We start from the raw sequence: 23,617 nt of genomic DNA, 5'->3' as shown, positions 1-23,617 counted from the left end.
TGAAATCTCAATTTTTATCTGAAATTTCTGTATTTTATTTCTTTTGCTTGTGGTCTATTTTAAATGTGAAATATTAGGATGTCTGATTTTATAGAAAGCCCCCGGATTTGCATTTTTGCATGTGGGACCATTATTGAGCCTTCTGTCAGCATTATCTTTTGCTTATGCAGTAAACAGAATTTACCTCCTTTTACTGAAGCAATAATACAACAGTAATAGTGATAATAATGAGTAAAAGATAATGCTGAATGTTGCTTTCTTCCATATACCAATTACTTATTGACCAACATTTGCAGCTGTGATTATTTGATGGTTCCAAGCAATGGAAAAAGGTTGGCTTGCTTCTGGGGTGGAATTTTGCCAGATGTAGCAGGCATTAATGTTTTGGACAATACCTTGTGCTCTTTGAGGAAGAAGGATGGTACACATGTCCAAAAAGCATTTCTCACAGCACACTGCAAAAGAAAGGCATATATATAACAGTAGTGTGGGATACTGGCAATGTGAGTTTCTGGGGAAGCCTGAATAAATCAACTGGAGAGAAATAAACACACCTCCCCCATATTAACTCAGGTATAACTGGGGCCTTCTGAAATTATTATTATTATTGTCTGTACTAGGAATAACAGGAAGAGAGTTCCTCCTTCCTTCAGATAGGAAATTGTTGTTTGAAATTAACATTTTTCCCCTCTACCCCCAACCAAGCTTGATGTTTTAGTTCAGTTCCGACAGGGATTTAAATGCTCAGGCCATGTGTAATTGTGGATAGATTAGAACTGGAAGAGTGGCATTTTGTTGCTATGTATGAAAATAAAAAGTGTTCTCTAAATTTTGTTTTAAATGTATCCAGAGCCAGAGGTAGTGACGTGGTATGAAAGTGTTGGAGAAGTGAGTCACCACCATTTTCCTCCTGGTCAACAAAGGCGTCTTTAGCAAGTCATGTAGCTTTTCTGCTCTGAGTTTGAACAGACTCTTGCAGACCAAAGAGGTTCAGATCTGCGCCTAAACCTTCAAATAATCATCCCCTCAACATCTAAATGTTCAAGGAATTTTTGTGTGGAACTTACGAAATACAGAGACAAAAATTGAGAATTGAATGCCTATTTTGAAAACAAGAGACAAAAATCGAAAGACAGATGTTGAGAACAGGCTGAGATTTTATGAATATTTGCAGAAACTGCAGGCCACTGAGTACTGAGGTATCTGCAGCCATCTTAAGCTGATAACTGCCTAGAGGTCTAAATTTGTATGTATTCCGGTATAGTACACATTATGTGTACTATAAAAGAGGGTTTTAGGTGTACATAGAGTAGGAGGTTCTTCCTGGCTTTCTTTTTTTCTTTTTCCTTAATCCCACTACTTAAGAGATAAGTGACTCTAGCTGTATGTATGTGTTGAATATGGAAGTAGCCGTGCACAAATCAAAAGTAAAGGCACTATATGGTTTGAAGCCAGTATGTGTAATGAATTATTAAAACTCTGTCAGGACAACTGCTGTTTTTTATTGTTGTTGTTTGCTTGTTTGTTTGAAAGCCTGGCCGCTGTGCTTTCTAGAGGTTAAATTAATTGGGTACAGAATAAGGGAAAGTGCATATAGGGGAGCAATATGAGACATGCAGATAGATGGCCACTGAGAGGGCATGGGAACCAGACTCCAGCTGTGAAAGGTAAGAACCATACTGGTATCAGGTAGGAAACTGCTCACAAGTTCCTTGGTTTAGGACCACTGTAGAGTCCTAGGGGCCAGTCCAGCAGGGACTAATGGAGGAAATCTCTAATGTTGACACACATGGACCAAACACAAACACTGCCTCTTGGTTATTTGCTTGAGGTTTTTATAAACTACAGTAGACAAATACACCAGCGAACAGTGGAAAGATCACTTTATTTTTACAGGTACAGAAAAAATATCAGAATATCTGTAACCTGAAGCAAACCTTCTTTGCACTTCAGCAGAAAGGTTACCAATTCCACGGGCTTTATCTTGCATTTCCCTGATGTCTGCAGTGTCTGCAGGTCTTTCTGTGCTGCAGGAAACAGATGGATGTAACAGCTTCTGGTTTTCACAGCATACCTGGTCAGTAATTCAGGCACATCGGTTATCAGTACAAAGATAAGGACAAGCATTGCCCTGTATTGAAATAGTGCAGCCCCAGAAGTTGTGCCCCACCCCCTGCTCCTTTTCCAGTTGTGATCCTAAAATATCTCGAAGTGATAATATGTGCAAGCATCCAAAAATTTGGAATATGTGTTTGTACATGAAACTTTGCTGTTAAGGGGCTTTTCCCCGCTGTTTAGCAAAACTGCAGGCTAGACTGGCAGGAAAAGTTCACGCAGAGCCTCAGCCAACATGGGGACCAACTCTAGCTAGGAGCAGTTTAATTACCAATGCTCACTTCTTTGTTTCCCGTGTTGCCCACAGAGATGCTTACTTGTGTTATAAATGGTTATTAAGGCAAAGATCAGCATATTGTTGTGTGTTTTTTTTTGTTTGTTTGTTTGTTTAAAGGTTTCTTGTACACGCACAGATGAGTAACAACCTTAAGCCATTCCTAGTCTGGTCTGTAATTGAAACCCCAAACACTTTATTAGTGCCCACTTGTGGTGTCTTAGTGGGTAGGTCTTCAGCAGCTACAGAGCATTTGAAATGCAGTAATATGCTCTAGATGGCAGTATATTTTTAAGCTATATTAGTTGAGCTAGGTAGAGTATAAGCTTGGTCATTGTAATTGTTTTTGATGCTCTTGTCATGCCACTAGTAGAAATTTAAAAGCTTTTAGATTTCACAACACATATAGAAGTGCTACGAATTCACAGAAATCTGCAAAGAAAACAACATCGTTATTTTCACCTACATTTTTTACCAGGAAAATTAGTTTTTCTGTTTACTGAGCAACAACACATGATACTTCTTTAATATTTCCCTGTCATGATGTCTTCAAGGTATTGTATTTTGGGTACTTCATGCTCCTCTTCTTCCATCCAAGATCTGCTGAGCCAACCATATCTAGACTTAGCACAGACTTTCCTTGCATCAATAAATGTCCATGGATGTACTTGTTGGAGGGAGTGCCTACCTGGTAGGAAAGTAGGAGGTCATGGTGCACCTGATTTCTGATTCAGTTAGTCACTTTTGAGACATTAGTTTCTTCTATCAAAAGTTAGTATTTACTGTGAAAAGGAAAAAAAAAAAAACAACTAACCAAACAAACAAACAAAAAGACACATTTCTAGCAGAAGAGAGTAAATGGAAAATTTTAAATAAGCACTAAAAAGACAAAAAAAAAAAAAAAAAAAAAGAGTAGGACCAGAATGATAACACAGTTCACAGTTGCTGAGTTAAATACAGTTTTATTACTAACATATGCTTCATGTACAGGAAATATTTGCTATTCCCAAATGTACTCATCAAGCATCTGCCTGTCAGTATTGCTGATCACTTGTTGCCTCACGCAGTGTGTCTCACTGAATTCCCTATCCCTGCAGATCTGCTACAGCCCACTAAATGCAAATTTCTTCTCCACAGCATTCGGGTATGTGTTTGGTGACACACATACTACCGTTTATTTGTATTCACCAGGCTTTCGAGATGACATAAAATCATTGTAACATAATGCATTATTAAATATATTTTCCATCTGAAAAAGATAAACTTGACAGACTGTCAAGTGAACACTTTCTTACTTTAGAAAAGGTTTGTAAAAATAAACCCTGGAATCCATCCATCCATTAGCGTAGTAAAGCTCGCCAGCTATTCAGAACAAGAAACTGTGAGGAAAGTGGTTGCCCTTTGCCTGGTTCTCTGCCTTAACTGCAAACAGATTTTGACTTTTGCTTGAGTGACATTTAGACAGCAGGTTTTATGAACATAGTTGAGTCTATGGATCATTCACAAAGTGTTAACTTTGGCTGCTGGCTTTGGTGTTGCTTGTTCACCTTGATATAATGAAGTGTTCTCGCAGAATTCATGATGACTGTGTTTGCAGATGGGAAGAAGGGAGGCTGTATGAACACTGTTGGTGTGATCGTGAGGATTAGTTTTGATTTTCTAAGCTTACAGGGAATTTTCAGGCAATCTTTTTTCCCCAGTTGCATCCCTTTCCCCATAAAATCTGAAACTAGGAACTTTTGTGGAGCCAGGAGCTCGGAAATCCTTTAGCAAGGTTCTCCAGGGTGCACACTCACAGCTATTACAGAGGCAGTCCTGAAAATCCTGCTGGTCTTTTCTTGAAATGTCAGACTTTCCCAGAGACTAGAAAATGCAGATCTTAATGGAAGCTGGTTCTAAGCATGTAATTTGCTAGGAAATATTTTAGTGATTGCTGTTACAAACAGGAGCCACAAATACTTCTAAGGTTGACTTCTGATTTCCATGCAAACAAATAGGAATGATTTTGAGATATTATTCCAGATATAGATGTCACTGAAAATACGGTTTGATCTCAGTTATTAACCTTCATATCTGTTGCAACTGTGAAATCTAAATGACAGGTAAATACACATTTGTCACCTCAGATCCACCAATATCTTACAGAATAGTAATAAGGACATATCTCCCTGCAACTCTATATACAAAGGTAGATACGCATCCCCCAAGCACAAAGATATTGGGTTGCCTGCATTGATTCTCAATGTGTTTTTAGTATTTTTCTTGGAAAAAGCTTTCTTTCCTATTTTGCTGCTAGGATGCATCTTTGGTGAGGTCTAGCTCTGAGAAACTGGGAATAATACAGCTCAGCACAGTGAGGAAGCTTATCTACAGGGTAATGAAGCAATATCAAAAGGGAGTAATATCCTGAAGTTGTTGTTCTTAGTTAAAAATAGCATGGATGTTTCAATAAAAATTCTGTTACGTTTCTACACTACACAGAACTTAGAAAACTCCATATGTTAATGGCTGGGGATACTCATTCCTTCTCCCAGAAAAGGAGAAAAAGGGAAAAATCCAGTTTGTTTTAAAATGACCAGGGTAGAAAGCTTTTCTTGTTTTTCCATTTTTATTTGAACATGCAGGCTTATTCTATTAAAGAGGTATTTTTCATTAAAATAATACATAAATATTTTATTTAATGAATTTGTGGCCTTGAGGATTGACTTCCCTACATATGAAACATTTATTTATTTTTTTTAAACCAAAATGGTGAGCTGAATGAATTTCACATCCCCTAAGGAAATTCCTTTGCACGAGTTTAAAAACAGAAATGTCAAATGTTCTCTTCAGGTGCATGTTTCTAGCTGTGATTGAGTACCTTGGGTCAGGTTTTGGCCTTGGATATTCCTTTAGGGCAGGAATATCAAAAAAACTTCTGTTATACCTCACCAAATGGCTGGCTACTAAAAACGAAGCTGTCAGTTTCTAGTTGGTAATCCATTAATTTTTTTTAAAGGTTAGGGTTACTGTTGACAAGTGATAGAGCACCATGGTGCAGACAACCATAATGGGAGGTTAGTAGGTTTAGAAAGAAAGGGAAAAAAAATTTAGTGCTTATTGGTTTCAATATTAATTGTTTCAAAGAGGGGAAAAAAAATTATCTTGTGAAATGGCTCCAGTGTACTCTGTGTTTACATTACCATTGCTGCACAAGAAGCATTTGTTTAGCTGATATGCAGGTCTCCTGTAATTACCCTTCTGGTCATAAAATACCCTGGAGGTGGAAGAGGAAAGGTCTCTCCTATTCCTAACCTACAGCTCACTCTGAAATCTAATCACTCCTCGCTGTGAAGAGTAGCCTCTTGGCTACAAAAAACCTTTTACCCAGCATCTTTCTCTGAAGATAACTTAATTGGGAAAGATTCATAACTTCTGATACAATCTTCTTGTCTTCAAGTTCAGACCAATAGCCCAAGCAAATCATTTGAGATGAAGTTACAAAATTAATCCTAAGGAATATGAGAAAAAAATGAGTTATTAGGTTAAAATGAATTGCAGTAACTCTATTCTGAGAGAGGGAGGGGGAGAGTTAGAGAGAGAGAGAGAGTTCCAATTTTTGATGTTATCTCTTCTGCAGCTCTTACTGCTGATAGAGGGGAGATTCAGGTGCCTGGACTGCCTTGTATTCTCTGCTCAGATGTTCAACTTTATTTTTTATCTCAGTTTACTCTATGTAGTGGTGACAGAGGGAACACATCCACTTAAATGAGGCTGAAGGCTGGCATGATTTCTGAGGAATGAGACATGTATTGCATTAGAGTTGTCAGAGGCATATTTCTGAAAGTGAGGAGTGCCAGGGAATCTACGGTATTGCAGCTGATCATTGAGTTCCTGATTCCTAAGTAAGGGTGGTCAGGATGCGAGCAGTGATTTAATTTTGAGTTCCATGGCTGCAGCGTTAAAGAGAAGAATGCATCTGTGTAACTTTCTCTCAGCTTATTTTCCCATGGGGAACAGGTAGGGTTTCAGGTTTGTGTCTTCACAGGATTCAGATCCCAGGACTTGGCTCCCTACCAATGCTAAATGCATGATATCTACATTCATTTGGGTCTTGTAGGGGTAAGCAGGCCCCAAAGTTGTTGTTTGTGCAAGACCTGTGACCTGTGTTAAGGTTGTAAATCTTTCCTTGTTTTGGAGTGTTACTGGATGGAGATGTTATATTACAGTGATGTTGTTACTCATTAGACATCTCACATCAAGACGAACACACTTATTGTGTCCACTGATATTAAAACTAGTTTATTACAGGAGCTCAATTTTTATTATTATTATTTTTTAAATATTATTTTATACTAGCATCAAAGTGAAACACATTTGTAGGAAGAAATCTATTTTAGCAGCATCTATATCTATTGTAATGGATCCTGACATTTTTTGCCACATCAGGGTATATCATGAGCTACTGAAAGATGTGTCAACTATGTCTTCATGTTAAGAAGGAAAATCCAATGTAAAGCTTATACCATAGTTGCCTATTACTTTGTTACTCACAGTTGAAGGCAGTACACTAGGTTTCTTATCTACCCTCAAATGACTGGCCTCATCTTTTTTTTCTGCTAAATTCTAGACGATGATGGGATATTTCGGGGCCCTGCAATTCCATTCTGGATCCAAATCTGTCTTTTTATTGCTTACACCCTCAGTTTTTAGGCCCAGGCTGTCATTTTTAGGGCACAGTGCTTTATTTTTAGGTCCCGCAGTTTCATTTTAAGGTGCAAAGTTGCCTTTTTCAGGTACAATTTTCTATTTCCCAAATCCTCATTCTAGGAGATGAGGCCAGAATTTTAGGGCCCAAAGCCACCTTTTATGATCCAAGAACCCACTTTGAGGGATCAAAGCATCATTTTAGGATCCAACCCCCAATCACTTTTTGCAGACCCAAAGCCTTTGTTTTAGTAACCAGAGCCTTCTTTTTGGGACCCAAAGGCTCAGTTTTGGGTACAAAGAATCATTTTTAGGGTCCACAGACACATGTTAGTGTCCAGAGACCCCTTTTCTGGATTCTGAAACATTCTTTTTTGTGGCCAATGTCTTAATTTCAGGTTCCTAACCTTTTTTTTTTCCTAGGGCCCAGAACGTTGGTTTGGGGTTCAAAGAATCGTTCCCAGGGTCCAAAGCCTCATTCTAGGGTTCAGAGCCTCATTTTAAGGTTCAAACCATCATTTTTTAGGGCACAAACAGTCTCTTACGGCTCTACACCCTCTATTTTTTGTGGCTAGAAAATGTATTAATAGGGACTAAAGGCTGATTTTATAAACTGAAACCTTGTAATTAGACTCCAAGCCATAATTTTCATGATCCATGATCCTGAGCCTACGTTTGGGATCCAAAACCACCTTTTTATCACCCACACCTTAAGTATTCAGATTCAGGTCACATTTTTAGGGCCCACAGTTTCATTTTAGGGAACAAATCCTCATTTTGGGGTTCTAAAGCCTTAATTGAGAGGACAAATGCTCTTTTTTGGTGCCTTAAGCCCCATTCTAGGGGCTATGACCTCAATTTTAGGGCCAAAACCCTCTTTTTAGGGTTCAAACACCCATTCTGAGGGATCAGAAAGTTGTTTTAGGATCCAGCCCCCAAAGCTGAAAATGCCAAAGCCCTAATTTTTAGGTCCAAACCCTAATTTTGAGGTCCATACCCTAATTTTGGGGGCACAAACATTCCCTTACAAGTCTAAACTCTTTTTCTGTGGTTAAAAAGCATACTAGTAGGGACAAAAGGCTCATTTTGCTAGGTTAATGGTTGGACTTGATGATCTTAGTGGTCTTTCCAACCTAAATGATTCTATAATTCTATGATTATACTGTAACGTAGCATAGAGACCAAATTTAATTGAGCCATTAGGGTTATTAATTTTTGGGAATGGCTTACAAAACAGCACAAAGTTCATTCTTATCTTGAAGATTATTGCTTTAAGCAACGAGCAAGTTGCAGTTCTTAAGTAAAAATAGTTATTTTTCTTTTGTTTTTGCTACCATTACTCAGTTACAGGACTGCTAAGAATAAGAATACACTGAGAATGAGGTAGGGCTCAACCAACACTTGGTACTTAAGCTTCTGACAAGTCCCTCTGAAATTTTCAAGTTTTTCTTATGTGAAAGAGGGAAGTGGCAGAGCTTTAGCAGAATCAAAGCAATGTTTTTGCCAAGGCTTTAGCCATTTACCTTGCTTACTATTATCCCCTTAAACGTTTCTGTTATTATCCATTATTATTTACCCATTCAGGAGGATGATTATTTGACACAATTAATTATCACTCTAAGTTAATTCCTTTTGTTACAGAAAATTTTACCAAACTTTTATTGGGAGGTATTACTATATTGTTTTTCTTCTATTATAGCAAAGCTTAGCATTGTATCTAAACTAAAGTACTTCAAGCCAGCATCTGCATTGTTCTTGCTTGACAAAAAATTTAATAGATCAATTTAATAGTTCTTTTTATTTTTTCTTTCTGAACAACAATTTGTTTATGGCTTCACCGAGAAATCAGAACATATCAGCAAGCCACAGGTTTATTTTGTTGCATCAAGTTTCTCAAAGACAAGTTTTGCCTGTCTGTATTTCTACAAAGTTAAATCCTTCCTTTCCCCTGAAGAGTTCAAAAAATGAAAGGAGCATACTCAAGATCCTGTTATCCTCAGGAAAGAAAGAAAGAAAAAAAACACACTGTAAACATTCACAGGGCAAATCTGTGCTTTCAAACCTATATTATTTCACGTTGACCTGGCGTGTTACTTCAGATTCTCTTTGCACCTCTAAGATCACTGTGGTCTTGCACAGTTAGTGCAGTTTTGTACAGATACTTTCATGTTCTGGGTCAGTGCAGTATTCTGATCCCCAAACGCATCTCCTAGATGCATAGGGTTGTTGAACAGGAGCTGTGTATGTTTGCTTCTTCCATGTACAGGATGTCTGAATGCTAACAAGACTTTATGAATAAATAAATTTAAGGAAAGGTCATTGAGAATTTAGAATCTGTGTGGAACTAAAGTTGACAGTTTTTCTAAGTGATGGTAACTCTGTTAAGAAAAGCAATTTATCTCCAGTTTCCCTGAACACAGACTTATTTGGTAGTAAAAAAATGACCAAGAAATAGTTTAATATCAGTACTCAGTGTATACAATATATAAGCTGATATTTGCACTTAATGTGTAGCATACAAGCAACTATGTCATATGTAATGCTTATATTTTTTTTATTTTATTTTTTTTAATGTAAGGTCTGAGCAGTCCGGATCTCCCAACAAACAGCCCTCATCTTCCCCCCGGTCTCTCTGCTTGGAACTTGACCTGGGTCATGAGAGATACATCTCCTTTCTTCTCCCATAGAGGACGACACAGTAAGTAGCATGTATATGTTTTCCTCAAGAGGCTGTAACTAATTGCTTAAGGATATTCATATAATTGTGGGGCAAAACAATCAAACAATCCGTGATACAGTATCCCTCCTGTCATCCCCTGGGGGCACTAATAAACCTTACTGTCCCTTATCAGCTTCCCCTGGGGCCTTCCCTAATCCTGTTTATGGGCCAAAGAACACCATTTCTGAAGAGCTGGACTTGGCCCATTGCCATCCTCAGAGAGGTTTCTGATGACCTGGGTTGCCCCAGCCTACCCTGCTCCTTCAAAAAAAAAAAAAGTTCCAAACTGATACTTCAAATATTTGGGTGGTATCTTTGAATCCAGTGATATAAATAGAGGAGCTGTGTAGCAAAATCAGTTGTCCTTGGCATCTCCTTCCACAACTTCTAACTTTTCCAAAATCAGGGAATCTGTTTTTATCTTTTTTTTGGTATGACCTATTTCCTGGCAAACCACAGGCACATTCAGCACTGAAGTAGTACGTGTCTACTATATGCCTATTACCAGTCTCTATGAGAAGAGTTAAGGTACTGAGAAGCTAATAAGATTTACTCACCCCAAGCCTGTAATTATCTGCTTGAGGGAAAAGTTTGACCTACCTATATGAAGGAGGTCCATATTTCTTCAAATTTATGTTGCAGCCTTTTATGTGTGCAATATATATTCTTTCCACTGGCATACAATATCTGCTCCTAGCTGTTGTATCTGCTTGAACGATGAGGACACATGAATTTCATTTTGGAAGGGACAGTAGTCCAATCTTTTTCTCCCGCTTGGCTTTCTTAGAAGTTGCAAGGATGATTTTTAATTTATCCTTTATTACTTCTTCCTAAACTCTTAGATTCTCAGTAATACCATTCTAAGGGAAGACTTTGTTCTTAAATCTAAAAGCATCAATTCCATCTGATAGCGCCACATGGAGATAAATGTACTGCATCTAAGCAAAAATGATTTATTATGATTTCAGCTGGCTGCATGGGACCAAATTCTACCACATTCCAATCATCTATTTTGGAAGCAAAGGCAGGAATTTGATGATGTGTTACACAAAATACGATCTTTAATCAGTGCTTCAAAATTGGATGAACATACTCCTCTGCTTTGTGTTCTATTTTTAAAAGGTCCCCAAAACATTAACTAGTATACTTACTATAGAAAATACCAGTTTCCAATTATAAGCTTTCTCCTTCAGAAGGTATAATTCAGGATGTGCACCTTGAAACTAGGGGGGAATCTGGAAGAGGGGCAAGAGTCATGTTTTTTGCTAGCTTTGCACCTTAAGTTGGCAGAGCCTCCTGTAAATTAAAGGGGTAGCAGTAGCTGTCAATGTTTTCAGACCAGAACACCACATGGCATTGCTCTACTTTTCTGCCACTTCAGATACACAGTATGTGGAGAACTGCTGTGTGTATGTTGACTAGAGCAGGTAAGCATAGTTCGAGCCTGAAAGAGCAATTCTTAAAACTTCTCCCTACTCCTCTGCACAATGAAAGCTTTTAGGCACCTGAATGTTTCTTAGAAATTTTCCAAGGATCTAAATTTCTTTTCAGAAATGTGATAACCATGAGAGGGATGTAAACTGTGCCTTTCAGCAGCTGATTATTAGCTCTGGATCCAAGAAGCTCACTGAAGGTCACACAGGGATTCAGCAGAGCAATGCAGAAGACAAAGTTAGATTATCCAACTTCTATGCTAGTAACCTTGTCTCAGGACCACCCCTGCCTGCTGATTAAGCAGTTAATCCAAAATGACACAATAAATCAATAGCAGAAATAAAACCCAACAGTATTTTACTAGTAGAGTGTTTTTCCAGTTCTGCCATGACTGAGATTATAGAGTGCTCAGTAAAACATCTATTAAAATACCCTCATCATCTGATGGGACCTGTCTAATTAACTGACTGACATTGCTGGAGTGGGAAAATATAAGTTGTCCAATTACCTTTTTCTTGTATTCCACTATTGGATACATTTTTTTTGATTGAAAGGCTTCGTAAATTGAAATGCAGGGTCCCTCTTCCTCTGTCAAACTAAATTCTCTCTTCCTTCACTCAGAATGGACATTCTGATGGACAGCCACACCAGTTCTGACAGGAACAATGCTTGATGTTGTCTTTGAAACTATATGCAGCAATCCCAAAAGATAATCACTGGCACAACAGGATGCTTTGAGAGTGAAGCATTTACAATGATTCTTTCCATCTTTTCTTGAGTGTCTATATTTGTCTCTATCCAAGCACTGATTAATCATCTAACATCTCAGAGGTGCTTCATCCTCCTGCCTTGCAGAAAACAGATTTAAAGAAACACAAAATCAAAATTACCTGGGAAATTAACCTGCAGGGCAGGAGACGTCTTTAAATCACTATTTTATTTTATTTTATTTTATTTTATTTTATTTTATTTTATTTTATTTTATTTTATTTTATTTTATTTTATTTTATTTTATTTTATTTTATTTTATTTTATTTTATTTTATTTTATTTTATTTTATTTTATTTTATTTTATTTTTGTTCTTTTTGAGATACACTGTTTAGCTAGTACAAATTTTAAATGCATTCTGCCTGTGTGGACTTATTGCAGCATATTAGCCCTCCATTTGCAGCACTGATGGAACCCTGTCCTAAGGCTTACATGATTAACTGCATCCAGCCACGTATTTTATTTCTTGTCCTGGTTGGCTGAATATTAATTTTCTCTTCTGTACAGGTATTGTATAAAAAAATTGTCCTCTGCATAGAAACGATTAAACTTCTATAACAGGGGTTCCAGACAACAGGCACCCCTTAAGGCTTGGAAGCATTCATGTCATTAGTAAATCTTTCTCTTCCCCATCCTCTATGTGCCCCCAGGCAGTCAACAACACCAAACCTTGAGCATGATTCTGGCAGAGTATGGTGGCAAATGCAGAAAGTGCTACCAACTGGAAAAAAATCAAATGCAGTTAATCCCATCCAAATTCTGTTTTGAAAGAAGAACACGTTTTCTGAGAATAACAGGCATAAACATAGCTATTTCTGCTTGGAAAGCTGCAGACAGCTTTTACTTTTCAGCTCTTCTTACCCAGTTGTGCTGTCTGAGTGTGTCTTTACCAGGTCCCCCAGTAGCAGCTGAACTTCTCATCCATTCTGTACCAGCTTTGCACAAAAGACAGGAATACCTCTCTTGGGCCGTGTCACACTTGCAATCTCGTTTACAGATATTTTTCCCCTGAAATTTAGGAACTAAAGGTAATAGTGATGTTTTGGACTCCTAAGGCAACTGGGAATAAAACTCAGGGGAAAAGTGCAGATTCAGCTATCAAATGACTAGCGTGCTTGAAAAGGTGAGTTCAGCAGAGGAGGAGCACATACCTTCAAGAGTGCATAATTATTCACAGCTTTGATTTAATAGGCACTAAAAGCATAATCCAAAGGATGGCTCAATTAATAACTTATTAATAATTTCACTCAGCTCTGTGACTTCAGCAAACTGATTTGACTTTTTTTTTTACACTTTCTTTTCTTTTTCTTTTTACACTTGTCTGTGAAGAGATCATGATTTCCTAAATTGGGTTTGCTAAAAAAGAAAATGTATCAGACTAATTTTACTGTGGTGTGATTTGGGGTCATTCTCATTGCGTATATGATGCTCAGTGACATGGCTGCTGCTCAATGAGGTATCAGATGATTAATTTTTTTCTCTGGTAGGCTGAATGCCCTTGCTGAACAAGTATTCATAAGCATGCATTCAAAACACTGTTTCATTCACGTGAGTTGAATGCCAGTTAAACACTGCTGACAGGAAACGCAATGAGTCTGATTGTCAAACAAAAGAGGGCAGCAGCTAGATGAGTTTGTGCTACAGTTATGTTCCCATGACTACTTGTTTTATGCATCTACAATAAATCAGACTAATATGGACATTTTCAGAATGATAAATTTATCATGATACTTGGCTTTGCATGGTGCAGTGAGAAGCATAGATATGAACTAATAGTTACAACAAATTCCAGCTTGGAAGGTGAGATAAAGTCAGGAGAGGAATGAGCAGAGTAATACTTTGTCTCAAAGGAAAAATGAATCAATGCTTTTTTTATTAAAGGTAGTGTAAAAGTGAAGTACCACCTTAATTCAAACATACCCTAACTTTCAAAGAAAGCGTTTTGCAATCTTAAAAGTATTCTAACACTGTTTTGGGAATAGGGTTATAAATGTAACAGAGCAAGACTTCGATCAACAATGGTTACACTAAATTAATGGAATTGCTGCATATAAAATAGCAGATGCTGTGACCCCATATACATGCACACAAATTCTTGTTCAACAATTAGGTGGTGTTTTTACCATGTGTAATGGCACTGAAGTCCACGGGGAGGAAAATCACAGGAAAGCAGTTTGTCCCTAACTAAGCTGAAGGCTATGTTGAGCAAGAAAGGAAAATAAAATTTACTAGGGAGAAAATCTTACTTTCTTTCAAGTTATTCTTTTTCTTATATCCTCTTTTCATTCACAGATAATATGCAATGACAGCTCAATATTTTTTAAGTAATAGAGTAATACACAGCAAGACAACAAATGTCTTTTCTTCCTGTGTCTCAAGTATTCATTTTCTCTAGGGATCTTTCAAACTTCATGCAAGAGGTCCCTTGTATGAATTGTCAAAATATGACACTCCATCCAACTGCTGTTTTGTGCCAACTGAAGCATGTTTTCTAACTATCAGTGTTAGACAGTACTTCAATCTTTTGTTCAGAACAGGCATTAGAAATGCATTTAAATCTATTGTTTTTGCTGCATGCTTGGGAGATGTGCTGGACAAGTATTTCTTGCGTGGAAGATGAGCTCTGTCACTTTTCACAGTGGGAGGAATGAAAATCAGAACTGTTGCTGGTTGTGCTACCCACACCCGCTCCTCGCTCTTATTTCTGTAGCTGTCTCGAAAGACTGTGCTTATAATTGATTGATAAAGGAGTCTTGGCTCTTTTATGTAGCTCGATTTCCACCAAACAAAGCAGCTGTCAAAGATTTTGGTGATTCAGTCCCTGGTGTACACTAAAGGACCAGGTGGATATAAAACGTATGTTGTCATTTTAAAGATTGACTTAACTAATAAACAAATCTTTGCATTATTGTAATTTTCTCTAAGATGTGGCTCATCCAGCTGTTGCTTCGCTTCCCTCGGGGGATTAATTTAAAAGCTTCTGGCACTAGGAGAGCACTGAGCTCCCTAGGGAGGAAGGCAGCACGCTCCACACTTGGCTCGGAAGCCGGAGCGTCGGGATCTTGAGCTCTCTTCCCGGCAGTCGATGCCGTGTCTCTGCAGAGCAAGTGACATTGTATGTCCTGCTGGGCAACGCTCCAAAATTTTTTATTTTATTTTTTCAGAATACAATCTTAATTTCAATTGCACCTCCTGAGGGAAACCTCGGCGTTTTGCTTTCAATGTGGATAAGCTGTGCTGTTGAAGCCTGCCAGGACTCACTCCTGTGATGCTGTGTGCTGGAACCAAGCCTGCTGTGCTGCGTGCGGACCCGTCAGGCTGGAGCCTTCCTCGCATGCAGCACTCGTGGACAGGCACCTGTAGACACCCACTGGTGGTCACCAGCCTGGCCTCCTGCCAGGGCCGCGAGGCTGTGCAATGGCTGTTGGGCGGCCTCCTAAGCCTCTGCCCTGTTGTTGAAGGGATTTCCTGCAGCAGTGAGCAGGAGGCAGAGGGGCAGGGAAGCCTCTGAGGTGAGAGGAGGTGGGGAAGGGGCCTGTGCAGAGAGACAGGATTGATGTGCTGCCTGGAAAGGGGTGGGGGCTCAGGCAAATGGGGGGAGATGCTGGGGACTGCTTTCACTTAGCCCTACTGGGATACCTCTGGTCAGTTAGCCTACAGGACACATCCCAGCTGTATAATCAAAGAATATCCCGAGTCAGAAGGCACCCACAGAGACCAGTGAGTCCACCTTCAGACTCCAAAATCAGACCATGTGTCTGAGAGCATTGTTCAAACACTTCTTGAACTTTTTGAAGCAGGTTTAGTGCCATGACCACTGCCCTGGGGAACCTGTTCCAGTGCCCGACCACCCTCTCAGTGAAGAACCTTTTCCTAACATCTAGCTTCCCCTCTGCTTCCCCTCATGAAGAGGCTGTAGACCATGATGTGGTCTCCCCTCAGTCTCCTCTTCTCTAGGCTGAACAAACCAAGTAACCTCAGCCACTCCTCATATGCCTTGCTGTCTAGACCCTTCACCATATTTGTTACCCTACTTTAGATCCTGCAGTAGTTTTATATCTTTCTTTTAGCTACCCCTAGGTGTGGGCCCAGCTGTATGCTGCCTGCCTCCAAAGAGCCAAGCCGTTGCACCACTCTGGGGCTCAGCAGAGGCCATGCACCCACCCGAGGCCATGGGTTCACAAAATGGCGGCGGGTGCCAGTGGGGCAGCGCTCACTTCCAAGGGCCCTGTCTATTTGTTGTGCCTTCTTCCACAAGTTCCTTCTAACTTTTCAGCAGATTGCTGAACTGACAGCCTGAGAGCTCCAAATCTCCTGTTCAAGCTCTATTTTCTGAGAGAAACACCACTGCAGGCATCCTTGCATCGCCCCACACATATAACTCTGTGTCAGTGGATAGAAATGTCTTGAGGAAATTGAGACCCTTCGATGGAATGCCTTTTGCTCTTTTCTACTCAGAAGGAATGGGGAAAGGCTGTAGGAACTGGCTTTGTCCCTGGGATTAATAACTGGAAAATCAATTTGTCATTTCCCTGTCATAAATTAAAAGCTTATAGGCCTCATAGCATGAGTATAACAGAGGTTAGCACGTACTGAGGGAGGGCTCAAAGCTCACTCAGCAGAGCACATCTCTACTATACAATTTAAATTTTGTCTCATCCACAAAGACTATCTGACAGTATTTATATAAAAAGGGACATCCTGTGCAAAAATATTTTACCTGTTTCCTCACTGCTTCTGTGATTGTTGCTACTGAAGAAGGTGTACGCTTGAGGAAGGTTCTGGTCCTATTTTGATCAGTGTAAGTGACCTCTACATTGTGCACTTGTATCTGTAGGGGTAGTACAAATTAGTCATATTTAAGCTGATTATTGTCACTTGGGATTCGCATCTCTGAGCTGGTTCTTTGGGGAATAGAGAACCTCTACTCTCTCCCTTGTCTATTTTAGTGAAGTAAGAAAGCAACCAAGCCTTTTCAAAAGGGTGTTCAGCTGAGAGTAACAAAGAGGAGTGATTTGTGAAAACCAAAAGACCAGGGGTGAAAAGGACCCTTTTAATACAGACAAATGTAGAACAACAAAAGTGCATTCTCAGAGGAAAGTACCTGCTGGTAAGTTTTCTTTGTAGTTGAACGGAGGCTTGGTTTAAAATAAATAAGCCTAATTTGTTATTGATCAGGTGAAGAAAGAACATTTTCTTAAAAAGAACAGGCAGTTTATATCTCTGTAAAATTATTATAATTCTAAATAAAACATTATTCTGTGAGGCATGCTTACAGAAAGTATCTAAAATGATCCTAAGAGTGAATGATCCATAATCTGACCTGAAGCAATATAAAGGATATTTTTGGCAGATTACTGTGTTTTGGGGTATTGCTTAAACTACTGTTAACTCACTATTTTATTGGAAAATTCTAATCAGTTTAATTAAAACAGATGTGGTTGCCAGATATTTTAGTTGCTTGTGCATAAATTATTGCTGATGACTACTTTGATTAAAGTAAATAAATTGAAGCATTTACAAGACACTTCACATCATCAGACATACACAGATGCCACTGGCTTTTCGGTCAGATAGTAGCTTAATTTTCTTTTCAGTCTATGGTTGGAATCCTACACACTTTTAAATAACAGAAAATTAAATTATTTATGTCTACAGCCTTTCTTAAACAGGTGTTTACCTTAATTTCATTAGAAACATCATGTTTTGTTTCCTCTTTAAAAGAGTAATTAAGATAAAATAGACTTTAATAAATTAAACTATCCTGTTTCTTTAGTGTCCTTTGGATGAAAATGCGAAAGATTCTTGGACAAGGGTTTGCTGTTTAACAATATATTAAAAAAGAATCTTTGCAATTTGCTTAAATTTAAGTTCCTGTAGAGCTTCTAGGGTCTATAATGTCAGTATAGCTGTGCATACACAGGATATAAGTCTTTGTGATATCTCTTTAATAGAAATAAACAAAAAACACTTGACTATCTAGCTACACTGTTCAAGTCTTAAAGCTCTGCATCTAGTCAATTTGTATTGGTAGTAGGTTTAAAAAATAATCAGAGGAGGTTGTGTTTAACATATTTAATTATCTTTCCTGCAGAGTTTGCTGTTTTTCAAAAATGGGCAGAGTGGCTTTTATTTGTCTTCCACAAGCAAATGACTACTTTGTATGCTTAGCTGGGCAAGAAAAAAGTACACTGGGTTTTGCATTTAAACATGTTATGACAAAAGTCAAAAAGGAATCTGAAAGACCTTTCTTCAGTAGAGGCAAAAAAAAAAAAAAAAGAAAGGTGATTTGTGGAATTAATTCAAATATTATGATGGTTCTTTACTTGCAGATGTAGTTTATATGGTCTTGCAGCACCTACCACACCAACAACAGTTTGTCAGTAGAAAAAAAGTATATAAATTATATACATTTGTATTACATATAATGCTTTTTTGTATAAAGTATATAACAGTGTGAAAGATGTAGTAAAAGATGGAAAGCATGGGGATGGGAAGTTAACTCACATTAGGCTTGGAAAACCGGATTATGTTTGTATTGCCTTCTGCTGTGTTGCATCAGATAGCATTTCTTTGTCATCATTTCTTTGTGCTGAATAAGATAGTAGAAGTGAAATTTTGTTCTGATGTGAGATTAATTTAAATAAGAGCTTATGAAGAATGCAGATATTCTGGTGGTGTAGGGAGAGGAGTGGGAGGACTGTTGAGTTCTGTTAAAGATGCAGGTATGTTTTCATTAAATCACAGGTGCTCTTAAGATGTACAATGTGAATAGCTTCCTCTTCTTTCAAGGAGTAATCTGTTGTAAAGGCCTTCCAGCTTGACCACAACCAGCATGTGAGATGTCCACTTCTCTGTAGGCTGTTCATTGCAAGGGAAGGAAATAGTATTGCTACTTGTCTTCTTTTCTTTATTTTAACCACTTCACATGGAAGCTTTAGTTGTTTTCAGGGGTCATAACACTAAATGTGATAACTTATTTAATGACATATCCCAATTAAAGTGTCCCAGTCGTAAGTCAGAAGCCTGGTGTTTTACATGCTTCACAAACAATATACAGTTCTCTTTTGAGGAGGTTCTTGAAAATGAGAGAGCCATGTGGATGTCCACAAAAACCTTCTCTGCATGGGGACAGGAGGGTAAGAGAAAGCACAAAGGCTTCTGTTCCCAGCAGCTTGATGGTAGAGAAATGGAAGCAAACAGTGACCACAAGAAAGCTTATAAAAATACATAAGACTGTTGAGGGAGAGAAGCCCACAAAGAATGAAGCGTCTGATTTGAAATGTTTGCTCTTGCTGTGTGTTTTCCTTGGTCTGGGCTTCCGCTTCCATTGTTCTGTGGGTTCTGTCGAAGATACCCTTGCATGAGCTGTGTATTTTTTTCTTTTCTGTCCTCCCCCTCCTTTTATTTATTTGACAGTGCCTTAATGAACATACTAATCAAGGTGTTCCTGTAACTGAACTAGTCAGTAATAATGATGTATTTTCTATAAAACGTAGTTCAGTGTTTGGTTGCTCTTTTGTCCATTTGGGCTTTGGTGCAAAGTTTAATAGACTCAACACTTTATAGATTTTTTTTTTATTATTATTATTATTTTTTTTTTTTTTAAGAAATAAGGGACTAGATATAAAAGCTGTTTTCAGATTGGGTACAATATTGTAGTAGTAAACTGTGTAGCGTGAATATATCCACCATTCACTGCTGCCTAAATTGAAGTGTGCTTCGTGCATTTATTTGTAAAATGTACATTGATAGCATGGAAGCCTGAAGAGGATAGCAGCTTGTGCATTCAAATTTAAAGAAATATGTAAAATCCTTGCTATCACTACTTCTGGTGTGTATGGATTCCCTACGTTATGTGGTTTCCATGGTGGTATGAAGCACTTAAAATGCTGAGTGAATGACAAAACACCTGAGTAGCGAAGAGAACTGTCAGGAGCCGGCAATAGTATTAACCTTCAGAATAGAAGATGTTGTATCACCAGGAGAATAGGTTGAACTACATAAATGTGGGCTCACTAAGAAGAAATTAGATGTTTAATAGAGAATGTAATTAAATTTTAAAATGTATTAGTTAATTTGACTAATGTGGATTCAGATTGTTTGTTTCAATTTCACAATAGACATTGTAGAAGACTACAATGAGGAGCTAGAATTTGTTCAGAAATAGTTTCGGGTACTGAGTATTGTGTTGAGTGCAGACTAGTGAGAAAAAATAAAGCCACATATACTGGGCATTCAAAAAAAAAAAAGAGCAGTCTTGACAACTGAAAGTGAAATCTGTGCATTATCAATACATGCTGTGTTAAGAAACTTGAATTATGGTTTGATAGTAAATTGGACATGCGAAAGCGAATCATAGTTATACCAACAAGGTAATTGGTTTCTAAAAGAAACATCTCAGTAAGAAATGTCTGTTGGAGACAGATGCTCTACAGCCTTGGAGACTAAAGTTTTGCAACAGCAGGTCAAGCTTATCAAACGCAGGGAGTCAGAAGGTTGCTTTGCAGGGTATAGTCCCTATGGCTACTAGCATGTCCCATATGCCCAGGATATACGACTTGCTTTGCAGAGTCCTGTGCTCATTGAGATGGAACATGACTATATAAACTCTGTTAGTAGCCTTTGCACTATAATGGACCAAGATGAATTTGAACAGGCATCCCAGATGACATTTGCTTTCTTTCTCATTTTTATCAATCGACTAAGCTACTAGTCTAGATGATTCCCTTCCCTGATTCAGCCTGTTCTGTCCTTTTGTCTGTTCACAAGAGAAGTTACTGGCTTTTGGGTCTTCCTCTTGATCTGCTGCTACTACCATAATGTATCTCAGAGTGGTCCATTTCGTACAATTTTATGCCTGTCTCTGAATGGACTTCCCTTATTGCTACTCATTAAAAAAGTACATGTGTGTAAACATACTTTCTAGCACAGAGGAAGCTGAACTTAATCAACCTGGTATGTTCTGTGTCTGTTTTCTTTTTCCAGTATTTGATTGCAATTTTGAATCTCCTTGTGAGCTGGAATATTCATTTTCATCAAAAGATCAGGAAGCCCCCAACAAAGCCTGGCTGAGAGTGAGTGCAGAGGATATCTCACAGCTAAACATCCCAGATGTGCCAGAGAGAGATCACTCCGAGAATACGCCAAAAGGTAAGATGAATACAACTATGTCATGCCTTCATTATAGTGGTTGGTTTTAAACAACCAACCGAACAAAAATAAACAACCAACCAACCATGTCCTTTTAAATACTTCAGGCAGTTATAATCCTTTCGCTGCAGGAGGCAATGAATTCAAACAGTATGATAAATGAAAGCAGTCACTTTGAATATGAAGTATCTGCTTTTATCTACATTATATATATGAGAAGCAGAATATAAAGCATAATATTGTGTAAATTCTGTATAAGGCTGATCTCTCTGTGGACAATATCTGGATGAGAATAGTCCTGTGGTGCCCATGTTTAAGGTTATTCCGTGGTTGAACAAAATATTTAAAATCACTCAGTCTGGTTTTACCACTGCTCTAGGTGCTGTTTATCCTTGTGTTCAGGGCTTAGGTTTTCTATTTGGTGTGAAAACAAAAGATAGGTTTTGCCCTTAATGTAAGAAATATTATTGCCTGTAGAGACAACTAGGAAACATGAAGAGAAATGAGTGTAACACTTTTCTTCTTTCTTGGATGAAAATGTGGTTTGCTGGAATTACTTTTCCTGCTTATAATCATAACTGTGAACAGCAGTATATTTCTTAAAGATTTTAAGTGATAAAAAAAAATTGGTAGGTATATTTTTACCCTCCTAAACATGAGAAAGCTAAAAATTCTTAACACCTTTCCTGCTGTTTAGTAAGATCTGCTTGAAACCTTGGCCTATAAGGGTGGGGTGGTGGTTGAGAATGGAGATACAAAGTGGAAAAGTGGAGTTAGGGCTACAAGCTTAACCAGGAATATGAAACGAAGAGGTATAGGGAAGGATAGCAAACATTATTGGAATTATGGAACAGTTTTTATATTAGGAAAAAAAATAAAAATTAAATGCTTTATTCTGTCTGCAATGTGAGGACTGTGAGATCTATAAAAGTGTGCATTGAAGAGCACTGGGAAGCAGCCATGAAGTTAAAAATACCGTGTATAGAACATACAAGAGGAAATATTTTTCTTGTAGTATCTGAGTAAATCGTGGTAATAAGATGCATGAATTAATGTTATGGTGGCCAGAAGTATGCATAAGAAGGGGTGGATAAATTCTTGCAGAACACATTAATCCCTGGTTATTTAATTCAAGTCTGCTTACAGTCCCTGACTCAAAAAGCTTCTATTACAGAAAGCTGCAAGTGAAAAAATCCTTTCCTCACTAGCCAGCATCAGAGATGTCATTTGACTTTGCAGACCTGCAATAGGACAGTACTGCTTGTAACAGTTCTTATGTTCAAGTAAAGACTAAGGAAAAGTTTCAGTGCAGCTTTTGTTCATGTTCTTGAATTCTGTTTTCTCATCCTTAGCAAGAGTATAGAACTTTTCCCCAAAAAGCCATTATAAATTAACTTTCAAGGCCGATTGCTTGAACACTGGTTCATCAGCAAACCAAGTCATTTTAGTGCGTTCTGTATTGTGTTTAAAACAGATGGACCACATTTGTGATGCATGCAAATATCTTCTAATTTTCACATCAAAGAACATACATATGCATAATAAATTTCTTGCTACAAAGATAGTTAAGTGAAAGTTTGAGGTAAATCAGAATGTCTGCTGCTGAGAAAGTATTTTTCCTTTTCTTAAACCCTCAAGCAAGCTGACTGCTAATGAAATTTTTGAATTTAAACATGCTTGTTTTGAATTAAAAATAATAGTTGTTGCTTTCCTGGAGTGGGAAAAATGGAGAAAACAGAGAACAATAAAGGTTTTCCAGGTGAAGGGCCTGACCAGGGCACTGCAGTAGTGCTTTTCTTTGGTGGAGTTACACCTTTGTCTGTATTTAGTCTTTTTTATTTATTTTTTTATGCTTTTAATTTAATTGCTATTTTTTTTAAATATGTTGGGCAATTTTCTCCTAAGCCCCTCAATAGAACTGTTGGTCTGAAACTCATAGGTGACTAACTTTTTGTGTATAAAAACTCATTTGAAAAATCAACACTTGGAGCTGGCATCTCTACTTTAAATCACTTTAATTACAGCTGCTTGGCACAAATAGTTATGCGGTCTGTTTCATTCTGAAATAATTAAGCACAAGTAATTCCAATCCCCAGTGGTTCCTGCAAATTGTACTTCCAATTATCTCAATCTCATTTCATCTCCTTTGCAGACAGTAATGCACGGAGAGAAACAGATAATGTAACCAGCTTTTGAGATGGTTTAGGTCATCCTTATAACTTGACTATCAAGTCATGTTAAGACACTGATAGAGATAAATGCCATAGGTATGATTCATTGTGCTTCATAAACATTTATGTAAAAGGTTTGTCAGGAAATCATTGGTAGATATCCCGAAGAAACACACTGGAAGTATTTTTACTTATTTATTTATTTATTCATTCCCTGCAGCATGATACAGCTCAGTGTCTAGGAATCAGATCAAATCATCATGGAACTGAGTACCTAGAGGAGGAACAAGTTTTAG

General features: G+C 38.0%; 1 protein-coding gene across 6 annotated transcripts in view; it reads left to right on the top strand.

The window, feature by feature from the left end:
- ALK (ALK receptor tyrosine kinase) overlaps window positions 1-23,617 on the top strand; it is a 317,869-nt gene that overhangs the window by 97,768 nt on the left and 196,484 nt on the right. For all 6 annotated transcript variants that reach the window (XM_072035464.1, XM_072035463.1, XM_072035462.1 and 3 more), the window contains 2 exons: window positions 9,654-9,773; window positions 20,986-21,150. In XM_072035464.1, the coding sequence (XP_071891565.1) occupies window positions 9,731-9,773; window positions 20,986-21,150 (208 nt within the window). In that variant the 5' untranslated portion in view covers window positions 9,654-9,730. The remainder of the gene's footprint in view (window positions 1-9,653; window positions 9,774-20,985; window positions 21,151-23,617) is intronic.

This window comes from Anas platyrhynchos, chromosome 3, assembly GCF_047663525.1.
Source record: "Anas platyrhynchos isolate ZD024472 breed Pekin duck chromosome 3, IASCAAS_PekinDuck_T2T, whole genome shotgun sequence".
Lineage (NCBI taxonomy): Eukaryota > Metazoa > Chordata > Aves > Anseriformes > Anatidae > Anas > Anas platyrhynchos.
The sequence above is the reverse complement of the archived record's forward strand: the minus strand, read 5'-3'. Positions and strand labels throughout refer to the sequence as shown.